This window comes from Echiichthys vipera, assembly GCF_963691815.1.
Source record: "Echiichthys vipera genome assembly, chromosome: 10".
NCBI lineage: Eukaryota > Metazoa > Chordata > Actinopteri > Perciformes > Trachinidae > Echiichthys > Echiichthys vipera.
This window is the reverse complement of record NC_139835.1, coordinates 21,213,988-21,232,634: the sequence shown is the minus strand read 5'-3', so window position 1 is coordinate 21,232,634 and position 18,647 is coordinate 21,213,988. Positions and strand designations below refer to the sequence as shown.

The 18,647-nt window shown below is 42.0% G+C and overlaps 1 protein-coding gene across 1 annotated transcript in view; it reads right to left on the bottom strand.

Moving 5' to 3' along the window:
• The window catches only part of myo16 (myosin XVI), a gene marked incomplete at both ends in the record, with an annotated part of 80,440 nt that overhangs the window by 26,384 nt on the left and 35,409 nt on the right, over positions 1–18,647 (bottom strand). Inside the window, 13 exons of the mRNA XM_083921329.1 lie at positions 989–1,064; positions 1,767–1,967; positions 2,656–2,808; positions 5,923–5,995; positions 6,849–6,990; positions 7,754–7,825; positions 8,577–8,694; positions 10,204–10,321; positions 11,481–11,628; positions 12,211–12,328; positions 13,489–13,594; positions 14,795–14,922; positions 17,411–17,476. Of these exons, the coding sequence (XP_083777455.1) occupies positions 989–1,064; positions 1,767–1,967; positions 2,656–2,808; positions 5,923–5,995; positions 6,849–6,990; positions 7,754–7,825; positions 8,577–8,694; positions 10,204–10,321; positions 11,481–11,628; positions 12,211–12,328; positions 13,489–13,594; positions 14,795–14,922; positions 17,411–17,476 (1,519 nt within the window). The remainder of the gene's footprint in view (positions 1–988; positions 1,065–1,766; positions 1,968–2,655; positions 2,809–5,922; positions 5,996–6,848; positions 6,991–7,753; positions 7,826–8,576; positions 8,695–10,203; positions 10,322–11,480; positions 11,629–12,210; positions 12,329–13,488; positions 13,595–14,794; positions 14,923–17,410; positions 17,477–18,647) is intronic.

Below are 18,647 nucleotides of genomic sequence, written 5' to 3'. Positions count from 1 at the left end.
GTAAAACAACAGTGAAAAGAAGCAACAGCATTGGTGGAAATCAAGGGGTGGAGATGAGTGAAGAAAGAAAGGTGGAATGAACAGTTATAATGAAAGAAAGGAGGGGAGAACAGTGGGGAGGATGTAAACAAGGAAGGCTAGAGGCATCAGAGGAGGTGGCATAAAGTTAGGCTCCATGTAAACAATCAGTCAGGCAACAAGAGGGGGTGGACCATGCTACTCGTCAACACGTGGAGCGGTCCACAATAACAATGAGCTCATTCAGTAAGCCAAACAACATGTGTGTGAATGTGGGCGTGTGGCTCTCATCTGAAAGGCTGAGAGAGAGAGAGAGAGAGAGAGAGGAGGAAATGATGATGGCAGGTAGGCGTTCTAAGCAAAGAAAAACAAACATGAGTCCTGGACTCATTTAAGGACTTAATTACACACAGCTCCATGGGTAATTGTCTTTTCAATAAAAGCAATCACTGCCACCATCTGAGTATAGACTTACATTAATCCCTCTGCTCTCCTTTTAGCTTTAAGGCTTAAATGTTTAAGTGGGGACGAGTGGGGATGACGTCCATAAGAAGAAATCACGTAGTACACATGTCAGTGTGTGCCGCTAAATAGCAGCGACGTATCGACCCGGTCAGACAGAGGGACAACAGCCATGTGTGAGTGAAGGGCTAGCCTTTAGAAGATTAGCCTCATCATGTAAATTATAGCAATTAGGCTGCTGGATGCAAGGCTAGCTTGGCAGTCACACAACAACTGCCTGTGTCCTGCTAACCACAACACCCCACATCTGGCACTTTGTATAGACAATATACACACAGACGGAGCTGTCTGCTGCATACGGGATGAAATGCACACATAAAAACACTACCACACTTAGACAAAGAGTGGTTCTGTGTGCTGTTAGTTTAGACAAGAGTGCATCTTTGTGATCAAGTGTGCCCTGACGCCAAAATGTGCTCATACTGTGTGTTATTCATTGGGTACTTACACTTCATTGTGAACAGGAGATTCTGAGGAAGGGAGTCCTTGTTTCTTGTGAGTGATCCTGTGAGGTCATATGAAATCTGGTGGAAAAACAAATCATACATGCATATTCACTTACTTTTAACATCTTATATGCAACATAAAATAGTTCTGAATATAGTTGACATGGCACATAATTCTTTGTAAAAGAACCAAACCGGTTTATTTGGCTATAAGATGGTAGCAGAATTATAATCATTAATAATGATGTGTTTGACGTGTAGGGCTTCTTTCATGTGTTAACCTGATGTGCCCGATTGTTTGTTACACAGAACCATCTGAGAGGCCGTCATTGGACATTTTTTGGAAAAGGGCACGCATTTAAAAAAAAAAAACGTGGCGGGTGATTGGATGAAATATCTCTCGCTGAAGTCAGTCAGGAGAAGAGCAAAAGAACATCATCTCCATGGAGAAAAGCCTTCAGTGCTGTTCTTTGCTCTTTTTCAAGGGAGAAAAACTCTGCAGTTCTGATATAACTAATGCAATTGCAGAATCTATGCTAACCTCAATAGGAGCAGCCATTTTTATTTTAATTAAACAGTCGCACGTCACACACACCTAAACCACGCCCGGAGCTGCCAGTAGCGCCTCACAAGACGCTGATCGGTGGCTCGAACACAAATGCAATAACTTGAATTCTGACAAGATGGATTTTCATGTGATCGTGATTAATTTTATAATGTATCATTATCGTTCAAATGCTCAGACCGACCACCTCTAACTACACTTTCTGTAATACAGACCTGTCCGGCGTAGTGGCTGACAGTGAAGGCCGGGCCCTGGTCTTTGGGCGGTGGGTTTCCGTTGCCATCCTTAGTTGTGAGGGAGAGACCGTGAGTCGGACTGGACTCAAGCTGGGATGACAGCCTTTTGTACAGGGTCTGCTCTGCTGGCCGCAGGCTCTGGCTCTCCTCATCTAACACGCACAGTAATCCTTGAGGCTTCTAGACGAGGAACAAACAAATGCTCAAATGTTACTTATGTCAATCATGTCCCAGTGCTTTGATAAAAACAATAGGAATAATTTTTTTTCATTAGGACACTTATTGATCTGTTTTTTGAGCATTTTGGCCGTTACTGAAGTGAGTGGTGTTAAAAAAAAGGGTAAGTGGTGTAATTAACAGCAGCACAGTCAAAGGTTTGTGTACAGACTAATATATGCTATATGTTTGTATTAATATAATCAAATATAGTGCAAGAGTCAATGTAACTTACAGTTATATTGTACATTATGATATAATGAGGGGAATGACAGTATAAGGTGCAATAGAGTAGTAATATACCGTAGCAGAGAATAACACAATATACAGTAAAGTACTACAAGATTAACACTATGTAGTAAAGTGCATCAATGTAACCTGAGAACTTTAGGTAGTGCGCAGCAGTAGTATAGTATAACATATTGTATGATATAACATATAAATGACCCTTCAATTAAAAACAAACTCATTTTTCTGAAATTATTTCCAACTTTGATAAAAAGAAGAGGGGAAAAAAAGCAATGAAATAGAGCACATTTAAGCTGTGTAATTTTAAAGCTTTTATCAAAACTCTGGGAGGGCTCGCATTGTTGAATTACATCATGTGACACCAAACTGGCCTGGGCTGGTCTAAACCAGCAGTGTACAGTACCTGAAGAAAGAAGTCCAGAACCGCTTGCTGGTTGCCTAGGGAGCGCGGGGTCTCCATGGCGATGCCCTCCTGTAGACACTCAGCCTGTTCCTGCTGGAATAGCACCTCACAGATGTACTGCCTCAGCCGCTCGTTGGTCACATTTACACACAGCTGGAATGCACACAACATACACGTTAGTGCACTTGGCATGACATTTATCCTCAGAGACGCAGTGATGTAGGTTTGTTTTTAAAGCAAACAAAAGCACAAATACAATCTGAAACACAAACTGTTGCGGCACCAACGGGGAACTCAATGGGGCATAAATTAACCGATTATTCATATTACACACCCGAACCTGGAATTATGAGAGTTGTTTACAGGGACACCTCATGCATGGTATACATAGTAATAGAAGTCCCCATGTATGGTCTTTTTTTCAATCCCACTACAATATAGACAAAGTGTTCCTGCTGAAACACATGAACTCTTCCTAACCCAGCAGTCAGCCAAACACAGCACAGGAGTCAATCAGATGAGCTTGTCTGGCGTGTGTGTGTGGAGCTCTGGAGGGGAGACTCAAGTGTGCCTTGTCACATTGATGTAATGAGAAGGAACATAGAATATGAAGTGGAACAACACAGGACAGCAGACTGCAGGAACAGGCCCGTATAAACTTCTCCTGAACCCAAAATTTGTCACAAAGTGGAACACAAAAAAAATCAAAGTGCTGTAGTCTAGAAATGAATTTGTCATTCTTGTACTTCAGTGAGGTGTCCCTCATTTCAACCTGAGATTTGATGCATCTATCCTTTGACATCAGAACGAAAAAAGGTAAATAAACATACTTTAAATATTCTCTTTGGGCATTGTCATACTATTAAATTAGTGCCATGACCCACATTTTGTCTCACAGCCTGCTGATTGACATGTGCTGATCTAGAGGTGTGTTATGCTGTGCTGCAGGCAGGCAACTATGGTCCTGTTTTCTTTCATCAGTGTTTGTCTTTTCTTTGTCTTCAAGCTAGTCTAGTACATTAAAGGCTTAGTCCCAGCAGGTGGTTGATTGAGTTAGCTCATTAGCAAAGTGCTGAGCAGGTACAACACACCCCTGACAAACACAGCTCTAATTAACAAGCCCTAATGACCCTGATCATGTGGAGCCTAGCGTTGTATGTGTCGCATGTGTATACAAACATGTCAGAGTGGGGGGGGCTTGTTTGCCACATCTACTGTAAGAGATCATTGAGTTTGTTTGTGAAGACCTTTCTCCTCCTCTTCTCTCTTCTGTGGGTGGAGGGTATTCTGTGTGATTTGAACAGGCTGATATTACAGTATTGCCTATTACAGTAATAGGCAACTATTAACTAACTCTATCTAACTACTAATTAACTCCTAACTACTATGGAGAAGATGTCTGAAGAAAAGAGGTGGGCGATGCCACGGCCTGCCAGAGATTCTCTCTTTTTTCTCTCTCGTTTTGTTAGCCTGGCACTTGCACTCTCCGTGACCTGAAGAGGACAGGTCACACAATCCCTCGCTTCCACTTGGATGAGAGAACTAAGAGATAAGGACATCTTAGTGGCCCCCGCGACACACACACAGACACAGACACACACACACACACACACACGCACACACACAACTAAAGTCAAACACACGCAAGCAACGACAAACACCCATTGGCCTTAATAAAAACTGGGAGGAGATTGAGAGTTCCAGAGGGAGGGAACGTAAGCATCGAGTAGCAGCAATAAGCACTTAGCCTCTTGAGCACTATAAATTACACCCTAAGACCTCCCCCCCCCCCACACACACACACACACCCACACACACCCACACACACGTACACACACACACACACACACACACACACACACACACACACACACACACACACACACACACACACACACACACACACACACACACACACACACACACACACACACACACACACACACACACACACACACACACACACAGTCTTGTCTGCCTGGTATTACAATGGTCTATAGTCTGTTAACTGTGAATGCTTGATGAGCACACAACAGATTTACAGCCCATAACAGGTGAGCTGTAGAGAGCTGTTGTACTCACAATGTAACCAAAATAAGACAAACAACCAAGCATCGCAGACATGCTGATCCATCCGTGTGCATTTTACATGCAAAAGCACACACTGTAAAATACAAAAACACATACACACAGGGGATGGGGAATTATGTACACTGAGAAAAAGAAAAAAAAGAAAGTTGTAATTCCTATTTTTATTTATTCTCCCAGAAACTTTGTTTCCAAAACCAACGCTGTGTACGCAGCATGCCAACTTTTGTAGGAAACAGGGTTGTAAAAAAAAAAGGAATTTAGGGGCTTTTGCTGTTCTATATTCAGACTCCTACTGTCGTGCACTGAGCTGAGCTCATACAAGATGGATTTACTCATATTTAAGCCAGACTGCTAAACATTAAACATAACTGGCTGTTGAACTTAATGTATGACTTAACACTTTCTTTACTTTGAAATAATTTAGGTAATGTCCATTGTTGCTGCTACTTGGCTAAACAGCCAAATGAGGCACGCCTAAGGATTCCCATGTTTTGTTTTATTATAATGAAGCAGGGCAGAGGTGCTATATACATACTGTAAGAATCAAAAACACGAGAAAAGTACACAGCCTGTATTCAGAAACTGTGCCTTTAAATCAACCATCAGGTCTCCCGAATGGTTGTGATGTCAAAACTATATTATATATATAATACTAATGATATAAGTGATTATTAACTTATATTAACACACACACACACACACACACACACACACACACACACACACACACACACACACACACACACACACACACACACACACACACACACACACACACACACACACACACACACACACACACACACACACACACTTATAGTTGCCCATCACTCCGACATCTCACACACAGAGCAGTCATTGTGTCGGCCACTGGTTCATTTGAGGACAGTTGAAAATTACGCCACAGTCGCCTGTCAAAGACCTCATCTCATTCATTAAAGTTACAGCCTAAATTGTTCAGACTAAAATAGATAAGAGTCGCAGATATTTTCACAATTGAATTAAGATTGGTTTGAAACTACAGTGGAATGTTACGAATGCATTTGTCTGGATTAGGAAGTAATAAGAAGTAATTAAATTAAGAAGTAATCTGTTGGCTTAAAGGGAAAAGGAACACAACTTTGATACGTTTCTTTGGGATTGGCTGGAATCGAATAAAAGTAAGCATGGTCCCACCTGCTCAAATCCATTCCTCTGAAATTCTTCAAAACCAAAGATGTCCAAGATCCCAATTTCCAAAGCAGGATCACTGGAAAAAAAATTGACAGAGAGCATATTTATTATGTTACACCACTTTCACTCCAGGTTCAACGCAAGAACTTGTTTGCTTGCTTGCGTCACTCTGACAGGAATTATCATGCTTGAGTGAGTATTTGTATTTTTATAACACAAACTGAAGGGGGTGTGCCAGTAGTGAGTAGTGTGGTTGACAAATGTCTGTGGTTGGTGTGTAAACAAGGCAAAGCACAAACACATTACAGAGGATGGAGCACCGGTTATCTGAGTGTGATAAGACTCCACAACATCAACAACACCAAGGATGGCCTCCACCTGTGTGTATTTAAGTTTTTGTGTGCAAGACCTTCACATAAACCTTGGGTGTGTCCTCCATCTCTACCTTGTAGTTCGGTATTTTCCATTTTTTTAGCGTGCCTATTTGTGCATGTCATGAAATGAAACTATTGCAAACCTCCACTCTAAACTAGGAGTCATGTCACAGTATCAGCGTTATCACTCCAGAGGCCCTGAATGAGTGACTGCTCTTGCGCGATGACAGATAGACTGCATTTGTGTTGTTTGTGATAACAGTTATGAACAGCCTGGGCTTCCAAAGAAAATTCTTTTAACGGTTGACACGGAAAAAAACCATGGCACACATGCATAAACACAGACGTGTGCACACACAGAGAGCACGCACACACACACAGATGCGCACACACAGACGCGCACACACAGACGCGCACACACAGACACGCACACACACAGACGCGCACACACACATACACACACAGACACGCGCACACACACACATACACACACAGACACACACACACGCGCGCACACACTCACACACAGGCACACACACACAAAGACAGCTATACCCAATGCTGTCGTCTTGTCCCTGTAGGTAGTCGTTGGTACTGTTGACCAGATAGCTGAAGAGACGTCCATAGATGGACTTTGCAAGCTGGTCTCTGTACTGCTCTGACATCTCCACTGTGTGGCGCCGAGTGATCACGTCACCTGACACAAAAGGGAAATGGCAACAAAATTTCTTGACAATCAGGTTGATAGCCCGGTAATAGTAAAGTATTTATATGGTCAATTTTTGGATTGAATGTCCTAATGCATACAAAAGTTGTTTTCTTTTACAAGAAGACACTGATGATTGTGGTTTTAACAAGTCCTCCGAATAATTCTAAATAAGATCGATACATCTGCATAGCAAAGATGAACAGCTGATTTCAGCTTATCTCTTAAAACCATAAAATGTCTCGCTCTTTACATATCTTGGTCACAATTAAGGATCCTGTATATCATATGTTTATGTTAAAACACAAATATAAGCCAATATATTGTCAGTCTTAGTCCGGCTTATCATTCATGGAATAGGGGGGAAAAAAGCTCTTGGCTGTTCTTATTTCTTTAAGCCAATCACAATTGTCTTTGGCAGCACTAAGCCCGATGCAGCAAGGATTAGTAACAGCCTCGAAGAGTCTTCCTTCTAGCTTTCTGGAGCTATTTTACCTCACAGAATATATATATTTTCCAATATGACGTTATCTACACCCCCCGCCCAATTTGGAACATCTACTGTAATTCCCTAAACACTATGATCAATACTCACCTACTATAGGCACCACATTAGTACATTAGACTGATATTACTCTCATGAAGACATGCTTCTAGTTAAAATGTAAGTTGCTGCACCTTATTATAACCATTGTGACATGTGACTCTCCTTATGTGTGTGGAACAGTTAAGGCAAAGGATGGTGAGTGGATACCTTTGAAGTACTGGACGTCAGAGGTGAGGGCAGTGCTTAAGTCATTAGGGCAAATCTGCAACAATCCAGCAACTGTGCAAAGAAAGACCGGAAGAAAGAAAAGAATAAGGTACGTGATGACAGGAGGAAAAACATCTAAAAAACAGTATTAGTCACCGAATGTGAGGATGGGATGTGTGTCAGAAATGTAGTGCTGATAACATCCCAGAAATAAATCTGTTCTGAGAATGACATCACGTTGCCAGCACAACAAGCTGAGCTCTGCTTCAGATCATTCCCACTCAATCGATCCGCAAAGCCAACAGCAATTAGTCATCAATGGATTTCTGAGCAGAACCCACAAACAAGCAACAGACACAGGTGACAGCAACCCAGAACCCCTTTGCTGACATCACTAGCCATGACATCACATCTCCCTGACAACTGGCTGACCGGCTCTTTCCCGTTCGGGCACTGAAGTCATTTGTTTACCATCTCTCTAAGGTAAGGGGTCACAGGAGCAACTGTAGTGGTTGCGTAACAAAGGCAAAACACCTAGACATCAATAGCGGGAAAGTTTGTGTTTAAGAGGGATGTGTCCTCACCGTGGTTACCCTTTGGCAGAAAATGTGGCTTACCAAACAGGTGACTGTCTGGACTTTAGCTAGTGCTGGCAAGCTGCCAAGCAGAGCTCCAGGGAGGAGAGAGAGGGAGGAGCGATGACGATCAAGTAAACAAGTCGAGGTGGTGTGATGCACCCCTCCGTCCTGACTCCACACAGGGTGGAAATGTGACCACTGTCGTGTGTGTGTGTGTGTGTGGGGGGGGGGGGGGGGGCACTGACCTCTGTCCAGCAGCTGCAGGTCAGAAGCGAAGGCTGTATTGGCATCTGTCAATGCAGTAAAACGAAGGTCCCCAATATGGAGCACAGCAGACAGCAGCGTAAACACTGAGTCAACCTCCTAGCAGAGAGAGAGAGAGAAAAAGAAGGGGGGGGGGGGGGGGGGGGGGCACGCAACAGTTGGAGATGAGTAAAATCTTGGTGCAATCAAAATTATGTATTTACTTCTTTTCACTAATTATTATTAACTTGCACTTCATAAAATGCTGAGGAGAATTTTCATGATCCTAAATCCAACTTTTAAAAAATATTCTATATTTATCTTAATGTCAAGTCCCATTGAAGACAAAAAAATGTACACATAAAATCCAACCCTTTTCATAATGCATCCAACCCTCTGATCCTCCCTGCATTCACACACTTCTATTCCTCTGTCCCACTCTCCCTTCCTCTCTGCCCTTGAGTAGAGGACGCTTAATGGAATACCCCATTACCCACTGCTCTGAATCTCTGAGAGGGGGATGTTCGAGTTTGAGGGTGTGTGTGTGTGTGTGTGTGTGTGTGTGAATATGTCTTTGTGTGCACTCTCTCAAGGCAGGATATTGGAGCTGATATCAGGGAGATAAACACAAGCATTAGTCTCTGTCTGACACACTATACACAGAAAGATTCAGCTTAGGAAGGAGAATAAAGGGAGCGAGCGCGCAAGGGAGAGAAAAGGAGCGATAGGGAACGTTAATGACGATTGACCTTTGGGTCTGGACTGGGAGTCTTCCCATGATTACAATTAGACAGAGACCAATGGGTGGTCTACCACTTCCACTCACACTCCCCCACTCATTCTGTCGACTGGACTCTCCCTCTTATCCAGTGGACACTAGTGCCCTCTGATATAAGACTATCTATCCCTGTATGTCCCTTCGGCCTTGCCTGTGTGTATTGACTGCTGCTGGATTAAAAGGTGAGATGGTGGTCAGTCACTGCTGCCAGATGCTGACTGAGAATCTAAGAATAGAATCCGATAATGGGCTGGGAACACGGCTGGTGGTGCACAGGGCACACTGTACCGCACACTGTTGCACATTACATGCATGCAGCATGCATAAATCTAAGACCTTGTCTTTTGCCTTTGGTCACAAGTTTCATATGGTCTTTAGATAGATAATTGGAACAGATCATGAGTCCCAACTCAGGATACTAAGAAATCTAACAATCTAGGTTGACTTTGTCATAACAGACCAATGAGGCCCATCTCATTTCAAATGTGCAAGCATAGGGAGTACATGCTGTTTTATCCTTGCAGTGGTCATTTGTTTAATTGAGCATGGGCAATCCTGTTTAACTTAGAAATTACTTGTGACCATACCATTATTTACCAGGAATTACTAACATACATTTTGACTGCTCTCTGTGAGATTAGAGACACATCATCCGGGAAGATCCAGCCCATGGACTCGGACACATTTACAAACTTAGTTTGTGCTTGTAACAACCTGGGGTAAGATCTCATCAATGATCTCATATGTGGCCACTTCAGGATCCGTGACATCAAAACTTTGAATGATCCCTGCTGTCAATAACCTTTGAATAAACAGGCTCAACAGAAGCCGTATGCAGTGGCAATCCATACCTGCTTGTTAAAGCCCACGGCTCGCAGGGCTTGTTTGACTGCTGCGAGGCGTTCCCTGCTCTGGGTAGAGGCTGTAGCTACTGGAGGGTTCTCCCATGGAAGTCCTCCACTAAGATACCTAGAGTAAGGACAGAAAGATGGGACTACGTGGACCAATATTTCAGACTACCACAAAAACAAAAGTGACCTTCAGTGACTATTCAAATATGTCTGATGCGTCGATCTAAGGAGGGTTTTATAGAACAGATACACTTCCATTATATTAAATGTATCAATCCAAATGACCCCCGCCCAAACACACAATTCTTTTTACGCTTTAAGTCTATTTTTGTTGCATTTAGGCTCAATCTCCATAGACGGTGTTTAAACCACAAATTCACCCTGCTGTATATGTGTTTTGAAATTATATCAACAGTTTCTACAAAAATTGAGGCTCCCAGTCTGTCTGTGCGCTTGCCTGTTTCACTTCAGGAAGATTCCCCTAACCTGAAAGATAAAAAAACACTGCAGATTTCTTCTCATGAAGGAGCCGACATGAAAACTATTTTGGTTCAATAAAATTCTGCTGTCAGTCAGCGTGGTGAAGGCACATTAGCAAGCTGCTGTCTACTCTAACAGCAGCTGAGACAAGCAGGCATTTATTGAAGACGTGGATTGGATGACAGAACGCTTAAATAAACAATAAAAACAAAGCACCTGTATAACGATTTGGACGTGGATTACCATGGCAACGGTTGAAGCTTTGAAGCATTTGGGTTGACTTTAGTTTTTAAACTGCAGAACTTGTAATGCACACCCGGCAAAGACACATGGAGACCCAGTGGGTTAAGTTCAATGTCAGAGGGGCTAGCGTACCTCTCAGGCTCCAAAACAGAGCGATTCTGGTGGCGTACAGTGGATAACAGAACAGTAATAAAACTGTCACCCTACAAGTAAAAACACATGAGTAGAGATATGCAACAAAAAATATCTGATGCAAGTAAGTAATGCACGTTCATATAAATTGTCATACATAGACATGCACAGAAACCAGAAGCATTCTCTCTGGGGATATCATATATTAATTTATTACAATGTCACTGCTGGACTGGACTGTATATGTGAGTAGCTGTTTTGCAGAATGTACTTCATGTCAGCAAGTTGAGGCTTCTGAAATGATCAAGAAAGTGTCCAAACTTTTAAAGAATAATTTACCTCAAGAGCTCTTGTGGATGCGATCACCAACCCACAGGACTTTCAACAGTGATTTTATGAACTGTCGATATACAGTCACGTACCTATGAGCCAGGACATTGTTGAGGTAAAGTGCGCTGTTCTCCTCAGCTGACAGGCCTTCAGCCATCAGATAGAAGATGTTGAAGCTGTGTTGGTGAGGAGGCAGGTGGACCAGACGAGATTTCTCCAGCATGTGGGTGTGCACACGGGCTTAAACATCAGACAGGTTGTATACTTCAATAACGCCAGTGTAAATTACATTTTAACAGTGCTGATGATAGTAGTAGTACTGAACATTCAATCTGTGGCCAGTGCTGACTGATCAAAATAACTGGGGTAAAATGAGGTGAGCAGGGATGTAGCACAAATAGAATTGTGGGCTTTTACTGCCTCCTGCTGGTGATTAACTACTATGCACCTGATCCCATAGGAAACTACAGTATATCATCATACAATACTGTGCCTTAGATATATTGTGAGTCTTGTATGGTTCGTGTTTAAGATCTCTGTACTATCATCATGAAGCAGTGACCCAGACTGTGACTATTTGTTATTTAGACATTAAATATTTAATTTATTCAAATGAAGAATTAAAATATGGGGGAATAAAAAAAATGTAAGGAAACATTTTATGTCAGATATAGCAAAATCAAATCATAATAAAGATATTTTGAATAACTAAGCCCAATGTTTTGACAGCTTTTCATCCAACTCAGGGAAATATAGACAATACTTTGTGACAGTGAAAATAAAGCTCAGTAACAAAGTTTCATTAACAGAAATGTAGGTTACCTCTGAGCAGTGTCCTCCTTTTGTCACAGTATTGGATGGTCAACAGCTTGATAAAGCGGCTTGAGTTGTTGTTCCTCCGAGTCTTTGCATGTCCAAAGGCCTCCAGAATACAGTTAACCTGCATATTTCATCAAACCAAAGGAAACGTAAACAGTGAGTTGAAATATCCTTTGGAATGACTTTCGCCGAGTGTGTATCCCTTTATCTTTTTCAAAATAATCAAATCAACTGACACACAGTATCTTTCCAATACAGATGTCAAAACCAGAAAGAGAAGGGAGTACTGCTCCCATTCCACTTTCTACCACTAGATGTCAATATGCATCCGTTGTTTGCATTTTTTGTGTCCCAGGATGATCGGAGAGCAAGCTGACCCAGATATTGACTACATAACGATGACTTCATCAGAACACAGCACTTGCAATCCCAGGCTGCACACTGCTTTGTTACCCAACTGATTGTAGAGTAGTAAATCATGTGTTAAGCACCATGAACACATCCCAGTCTTAACCGCAACCACACAACATAGAAGACAACAAGAAGCAGCAGTTAGAAAGCTTTCTTTCTTTTTCATATACAATACGAGAGGGGATACTAAAGTCCGACTTTGCTTCAACGCATTCAAATACAAAATCCAAATTACTGGCCATCATCTATACAATGGTTGTAGGCTTTCTGATTTCTGGAAAAGTTGCCATAAAGATAATATTGGTATTTGAAGTCCTATTGTACTTTTTAAATCAATACTCCCTTATTACGCTGCAAAGTATAAGGAAAATGAGCTGCCTCCTATGACAAACACCCAAACAATTTACTGCGCTGCTAATGGTTCTTTCCTAAAGAAACAGCATTGTAACATAGCGTCATCTTAATGGAAAGTTTGATGATGTCTTAATGCTCAAATGATGTCTTTGAGAAATGAACAGCTAGGAAGAGAAGAAATGACTACCAGTATTGCCCCGGACTCTGGTGCACTAACCTATTCCCTCCTCCAGCACCTCCTTCTTCACTTTGAAGAAGACACAAATAATCATGAGGACTGATTGTGTAGATCAAGAAATTTGAAAATAAAAGCAGCACATGTGTCTACTGTTTGATTATTTTTCCAGTGTTTTGCAAATCCAAAGTAAAGATACAAGGACATGACACCATCAAAGTATTCAAGACTCATGCCAAGGACGCTTCGGTTACATCACATGTTCCTTAGCCATATAAGCCTCCAGGACACCTGACGGCTGCTTGAAGTGTGAAATAAAAGAGTGAGAGATCCAGACTTACGTGTTTCATTCTTGGCTCCAGCGCAAAGCCTTTGGGGCTGGAGCGGGCTGTCAGGTGTCTCACTATGTACTTATAGGCCTCCGTTTTCCCAGAGCCACTTTCACCACTAGAGAGATAGAAAAATTCTCATTTATTTGTAGTTTCTGCCTTCAGTGATGTTCATATTTATTCACGTGTTGGCATTGCCCCTTATGTTTTATTTACAGTACAAACATTAAGCATCTGTGTGTTACACTTGCATTAGTCATCAGGGTGTTTCCCAAATATGTCACCTCAGATACATTTCTCCACCTACCTGACATCACCCTTTCAGGGAACCCTCCACCCATTAAATTCACAATCTATTCCATCTTTCTAACACAACCAATATTGTTCAATTGATCCCCACTTTCCACACGCTGTTACAGCCACAACTTATCTGGCAGATGATGCCTGTTCTTAATTTGGCGTTGAGTGGATGTTAAATGTGACATAAGGTACCTCTACAGTACATGCACTGACACTCACTGACACGCAGAGAATTGAGACCGGCATAGTCACACCAAGCAGATGGCTTCAGAAGGTCAGGATCCCTCACTAATGACCGCAGTGTGCTGTGGTGGGCTGTTAGTCTGTTTCTATATTTCCTACAAACAGCCCTGCTGAGTGCGAAGTCCAAAGGCCTTTCCACTGCTTTTTCATTTACCAGTTTTTTATTAGATTTCAAGGGCATTTTGGTAGAGCACTAGCCTCGAAGGATCATAGCTGCTGATTGCCTGTAAAGATGTAGGTGTGTGTGCGTGTTGTGCATGTGTGAGGAAATACAGAAAGTGCAAAAGGGAAACAATGAAGGAAACAAGTGTTTGTATGTGAGAATGCACGGTACAATGTCCCAGCACGCGTGTGTGTATTGTGTGTGTGTGTGTGTGTGTGTGTGTGTGTGTGTGTGTGTGTGTGTGATTGAGATGGATAGCCTGTGGCCAAGGCACATTAACTCTCTGCCAGATTGGTTACAACTCAGCGGGAATGTCACTGGAGAGCCGGAACAGAATTTAATTGCAATCAGGGATCTGCCTCCGTCCAGCCGAGGACACAGAGCAAGAAGCTGTAACACTCCAAGCAAACCTCCATCTCTGCGTGAACACTGAACAGGTCCACAACTCTGCTCAGGCTGAGAGCATCTCTCAGGGAGTGTTTAACAGGTGTGAGGCAGAGGGGTGTGGACAAACCAGATGGCCATCTTAACGTCACTATTATTCAAACGATTATTTCGCTCTGTTGTGATTTTTGTCTCATAATACCAGTGTGTTAAAGGAGATGGGTGTACCTCAAAATAAAACACTGCGGGCGTCTCTCCTGCAGCATCATGTGGTAAGCTCTTTCTGCTGAGGAGAAGATGTGAGGTGGCAGAGAGGAGCACAGACGACCCGTGGAGCTCAGGTACAGCTGACTCACCTGAGAGAGAAAGACAGGTAGAGGCCATTGATAGTGCCAACAGATACTTTTCTAAGTAACTAAGTGAATGTTGATTGCACGATATGATAGCTATAGAATAATGATACCACCAGTGTTTAGATTGCTTTGCTATAATTGTCACTGTCTGTAAGCAGATACGAACTCTCGGCAAAATGATGATTCGCTTTACGGTACAAAGTTAGAGGAAAACGCTTGAATTGTGCCTGCAATAAAGTAATTAAAATAATAACACAGAGGATTCATAGTCTGAACCAAGACAGCAAACTATTTTGCCTCCCACACTGTTCAACAGCAGCGCATTACAACGTCACTATTTCTTTCTTACCTTTAACAAAAAAAGCCCTATACATATAGCATTTAAGTCACACAGCATCTCTGCTTACCAGAAGCATTAGGCAAGTCAACAAAATAGTTTACGACTCAACAGAATATCTATAAGTAGCTATCATCAGTTAGTGTGAATGACAGACGGGGGAACAACTGAACTCTAACGATACCGTCAAGAGAAAAAATCAGCCCTGTGGACAGAGGAAGAGGGAGAGTGATAAGAACCACTTTCTACTAAGCTAGACCAGGACGTAACAAAACCATCCTACTTATTAATACTACTGGCTGTTTCAGAGTACTGAGATTACAGTTGTGTCTAGCCATGTTGCTAACAATATGAACAAGTAAAGGAGCCAACCTGACATGCTTGATCTACTTGTTCATTGGAAAACATATGTCATCACCGTATAAAATATGTTGCCGTTTGTAAACAAATGCAGTATGCCCTGTGTTGTTGGTAACTGAGCTCTGAGGAACACAGAAAGAGATCCCTATCTGGCTGTCTTTGATAATGCAAGACATTGGATTACAACCTTATTTAACATGGATACACACATGGGCTGAGCAACACACAGGATAAAGTTTCAGCAAAACAGTGAAACCACGCAGGGTGTAACTTTCCATACCTGTGTGTTTGTGTGCATCCAGCTCACTAACAAGGTGTGGTTTACCAATCAGTCTAACCATGTAATTCGACTCAAAGTGACAAGTGATCAATTAGGCGTTGATTGAAAAACTGTCATCAATGTAAACACACACTTAAGCTGACACAGATGCAGCTTAAAGGTAGCATATTGTAAAAAGAGAGGTTTCCATGTGATTTTAATTACAAAGGAGGTCAATATTTTTAGCGAAAAACACTCCGTAATCGTTGTAAAGTAATACTACTACTGGGGGAACTATACAAATACTCATTAGAATTTTGAACAATTAGACTCAACCTAAAAATGTTGACAAGCTTTTGACAAGCCCAGATCTGAAATCAGTTTTTGTGAAGATGTTATCTTTCGGGCGTCTTTCGTTTATCATCAAGATCTGCTTAAATAAAAATAATAAAAATAATAATTTGTGAATCAGGGATTCCACATATTGCATTTTGCACCATAGTATATCATTTAAAATGTTGCACAATGTATGCCTATACATAAGAAATTGTGAACACTCTTAGTTCCAACTGTATCAGGGAGAGAACCCTCCATTGTCTGTCATAATGAATATGTGATATGATTGCACTCATGTCACACCTCCCATCTGTAACACGTCCAGAGGATTTGTGCCAGCTGTATTTGTGGCTCTGGTAAAGGGGAGGAAGGATGGGCCGTGGACCACCAGACCAAAGGGGGTGACAGACGACCAGCAGAACACACATGTTGTGACATATGTCCTTTTCACACTGGCTCCTCCCTCGTCCACACACCCTCTAAGTCGGGTATGGATGCCTGGAGTGAATCCAGACACATGCAGGAATGGGACAGCCAGAAGGGACTTGGCTTCATTTTATCATGGCAGGAGAAGATGTCTCCTCTTCCATCCAACCCCTCCTGGGTCCATGTGAGCAAGCTCTTAGCTGGCATTAATTTAACTATTTCAAAATTAGTTATCCACTGTTGAAAATAAGGTGACATACATTGTTGTTGATTGATATCACATTATTAAACAAAGGATACTATCTAAAAAAGTGTCAGCCATCCACTAACAGTTTTCTCAAATGCAAACCAATAGTGTTTTAAAATAATTGTGTATAGTGAAGAGGTGGTGAAATAAAGTCTGTGCGTGTGTGTGTGTGTGTGTGTGTGTGTGTGTGTGTGTGTGTGTGTGTGTGTGTGTGTGTGTTAAACTGGATCTCTCTCTTCCCGAGCTGATGCAGAGTCAGCCTAGTGCTGTGTATCACTGACAGGAAGACTGCATTATTTATCACCCACAAGGTCCATTTCATCTGTTCATGCTCTGCTTATTATACAGAAAACATACCTTCTTTATGTAATGCTTTTGCATGTAAAATGCATAGCCTAGCATGTGTAAAGCCACATGTTTTAAGCATGAATCATAGTACATAGACCTGCAAATTCAACAGTGAGAGAGCTAAGCATGGCATATTGTAAGCCTGTGTGAAACAGAGGTAATTTAAATGCATGCTTACCAAAGTGGAGTAGATGGGCAGCTCTTTGTTTGGATTTACCAGCAGAAGGATGTGTCCAATGTAAGTCTACAAAAGAGAAGAAAAAAAGCACCTTACTGATCTAAGCATTTTAACATTTATCTTTTTGGTGGGAGTTTGACCATTTTGACACACAAACAGGCTAAGGCCGGATTATAAGTACTTAAAGACTGCCTGAAGCTAGCACTAAACTCAAAGTGCTTTCATTTACATCAGTATTCATGGTGGCGACAATCTCTATCCATAAGTATGGGGTATGGTAATCTCATGGCTGAGAAAGGTCATGAGGAGACCTCCGTCGATAACCTCAGTACCGTAATGCCCTTTCTCAAATAAAACCCCCCAAAACAATTCTGTCCTTCAACACAGCGTACACCCACAAACCCTAAGACCATTTGCATAAAAATAACCACATCCCAATTCCTGACCCTTTCCACTAAAGTTCTAACCCTCTGTTTCTTACAAAGAGTCCTGGAGGCTGTTTGAAAGCTAACACAGTCCCATGGGAAAGCGCAGACACTGCTACAATCTATAACATGCTGCTCTGTCCTTAGGCCCTGGCTCAAGGTTAATGACTGGAACGAATTCCTGCTGCTTGCGGATACAGAGCAAAATTCGCACTTCAAGCTCTTCTTTTTTTAACGGAATAAAACTTGACTGAGAACAATGCACCACTTCCACGTTAACTGATGAAGGCTGAATGATGTCGTCTGTCATATGCTTCCTTAGCTCCTAGCAACTCTCCTTAGGGGTTTCGTGGTGCACTGGTCGTTCTATCCTGGCAGAAGGCAGCAGACCGGTCATCAAAGCCCCATGTCTGACCACCCTGCTGGGAACATATGGAGCATTCACTGCCTTTGTCCTCCCCCTATTTCTGTCCTTCATCACATCTCTGCTTTGTTCACCTCTTTCTTGAAATGCCCTCTCTGATGTATATAAGGTCATACCTTAAGTACAGAAACAAGGAGGTGAGGAAGGGCATAAATGCAAAGAAATTAATTAATTTGCCAACATTAAAAGCGTAACAAGTTCATTTCTAAAGTTTTAGACAATATGGCTACTATGTTGAAAACTGTATATATACATGCAAAGCTCTTATTTGCTTTCCTGGCTTATTTAGAAATAAGTTTGCATGACACATGACTGTAGCGTGTGCTCCAAGACAGAGGAGTTATACACAATAGGATCAGGCGTGCTCCTACAGTATATGCCCGTGATA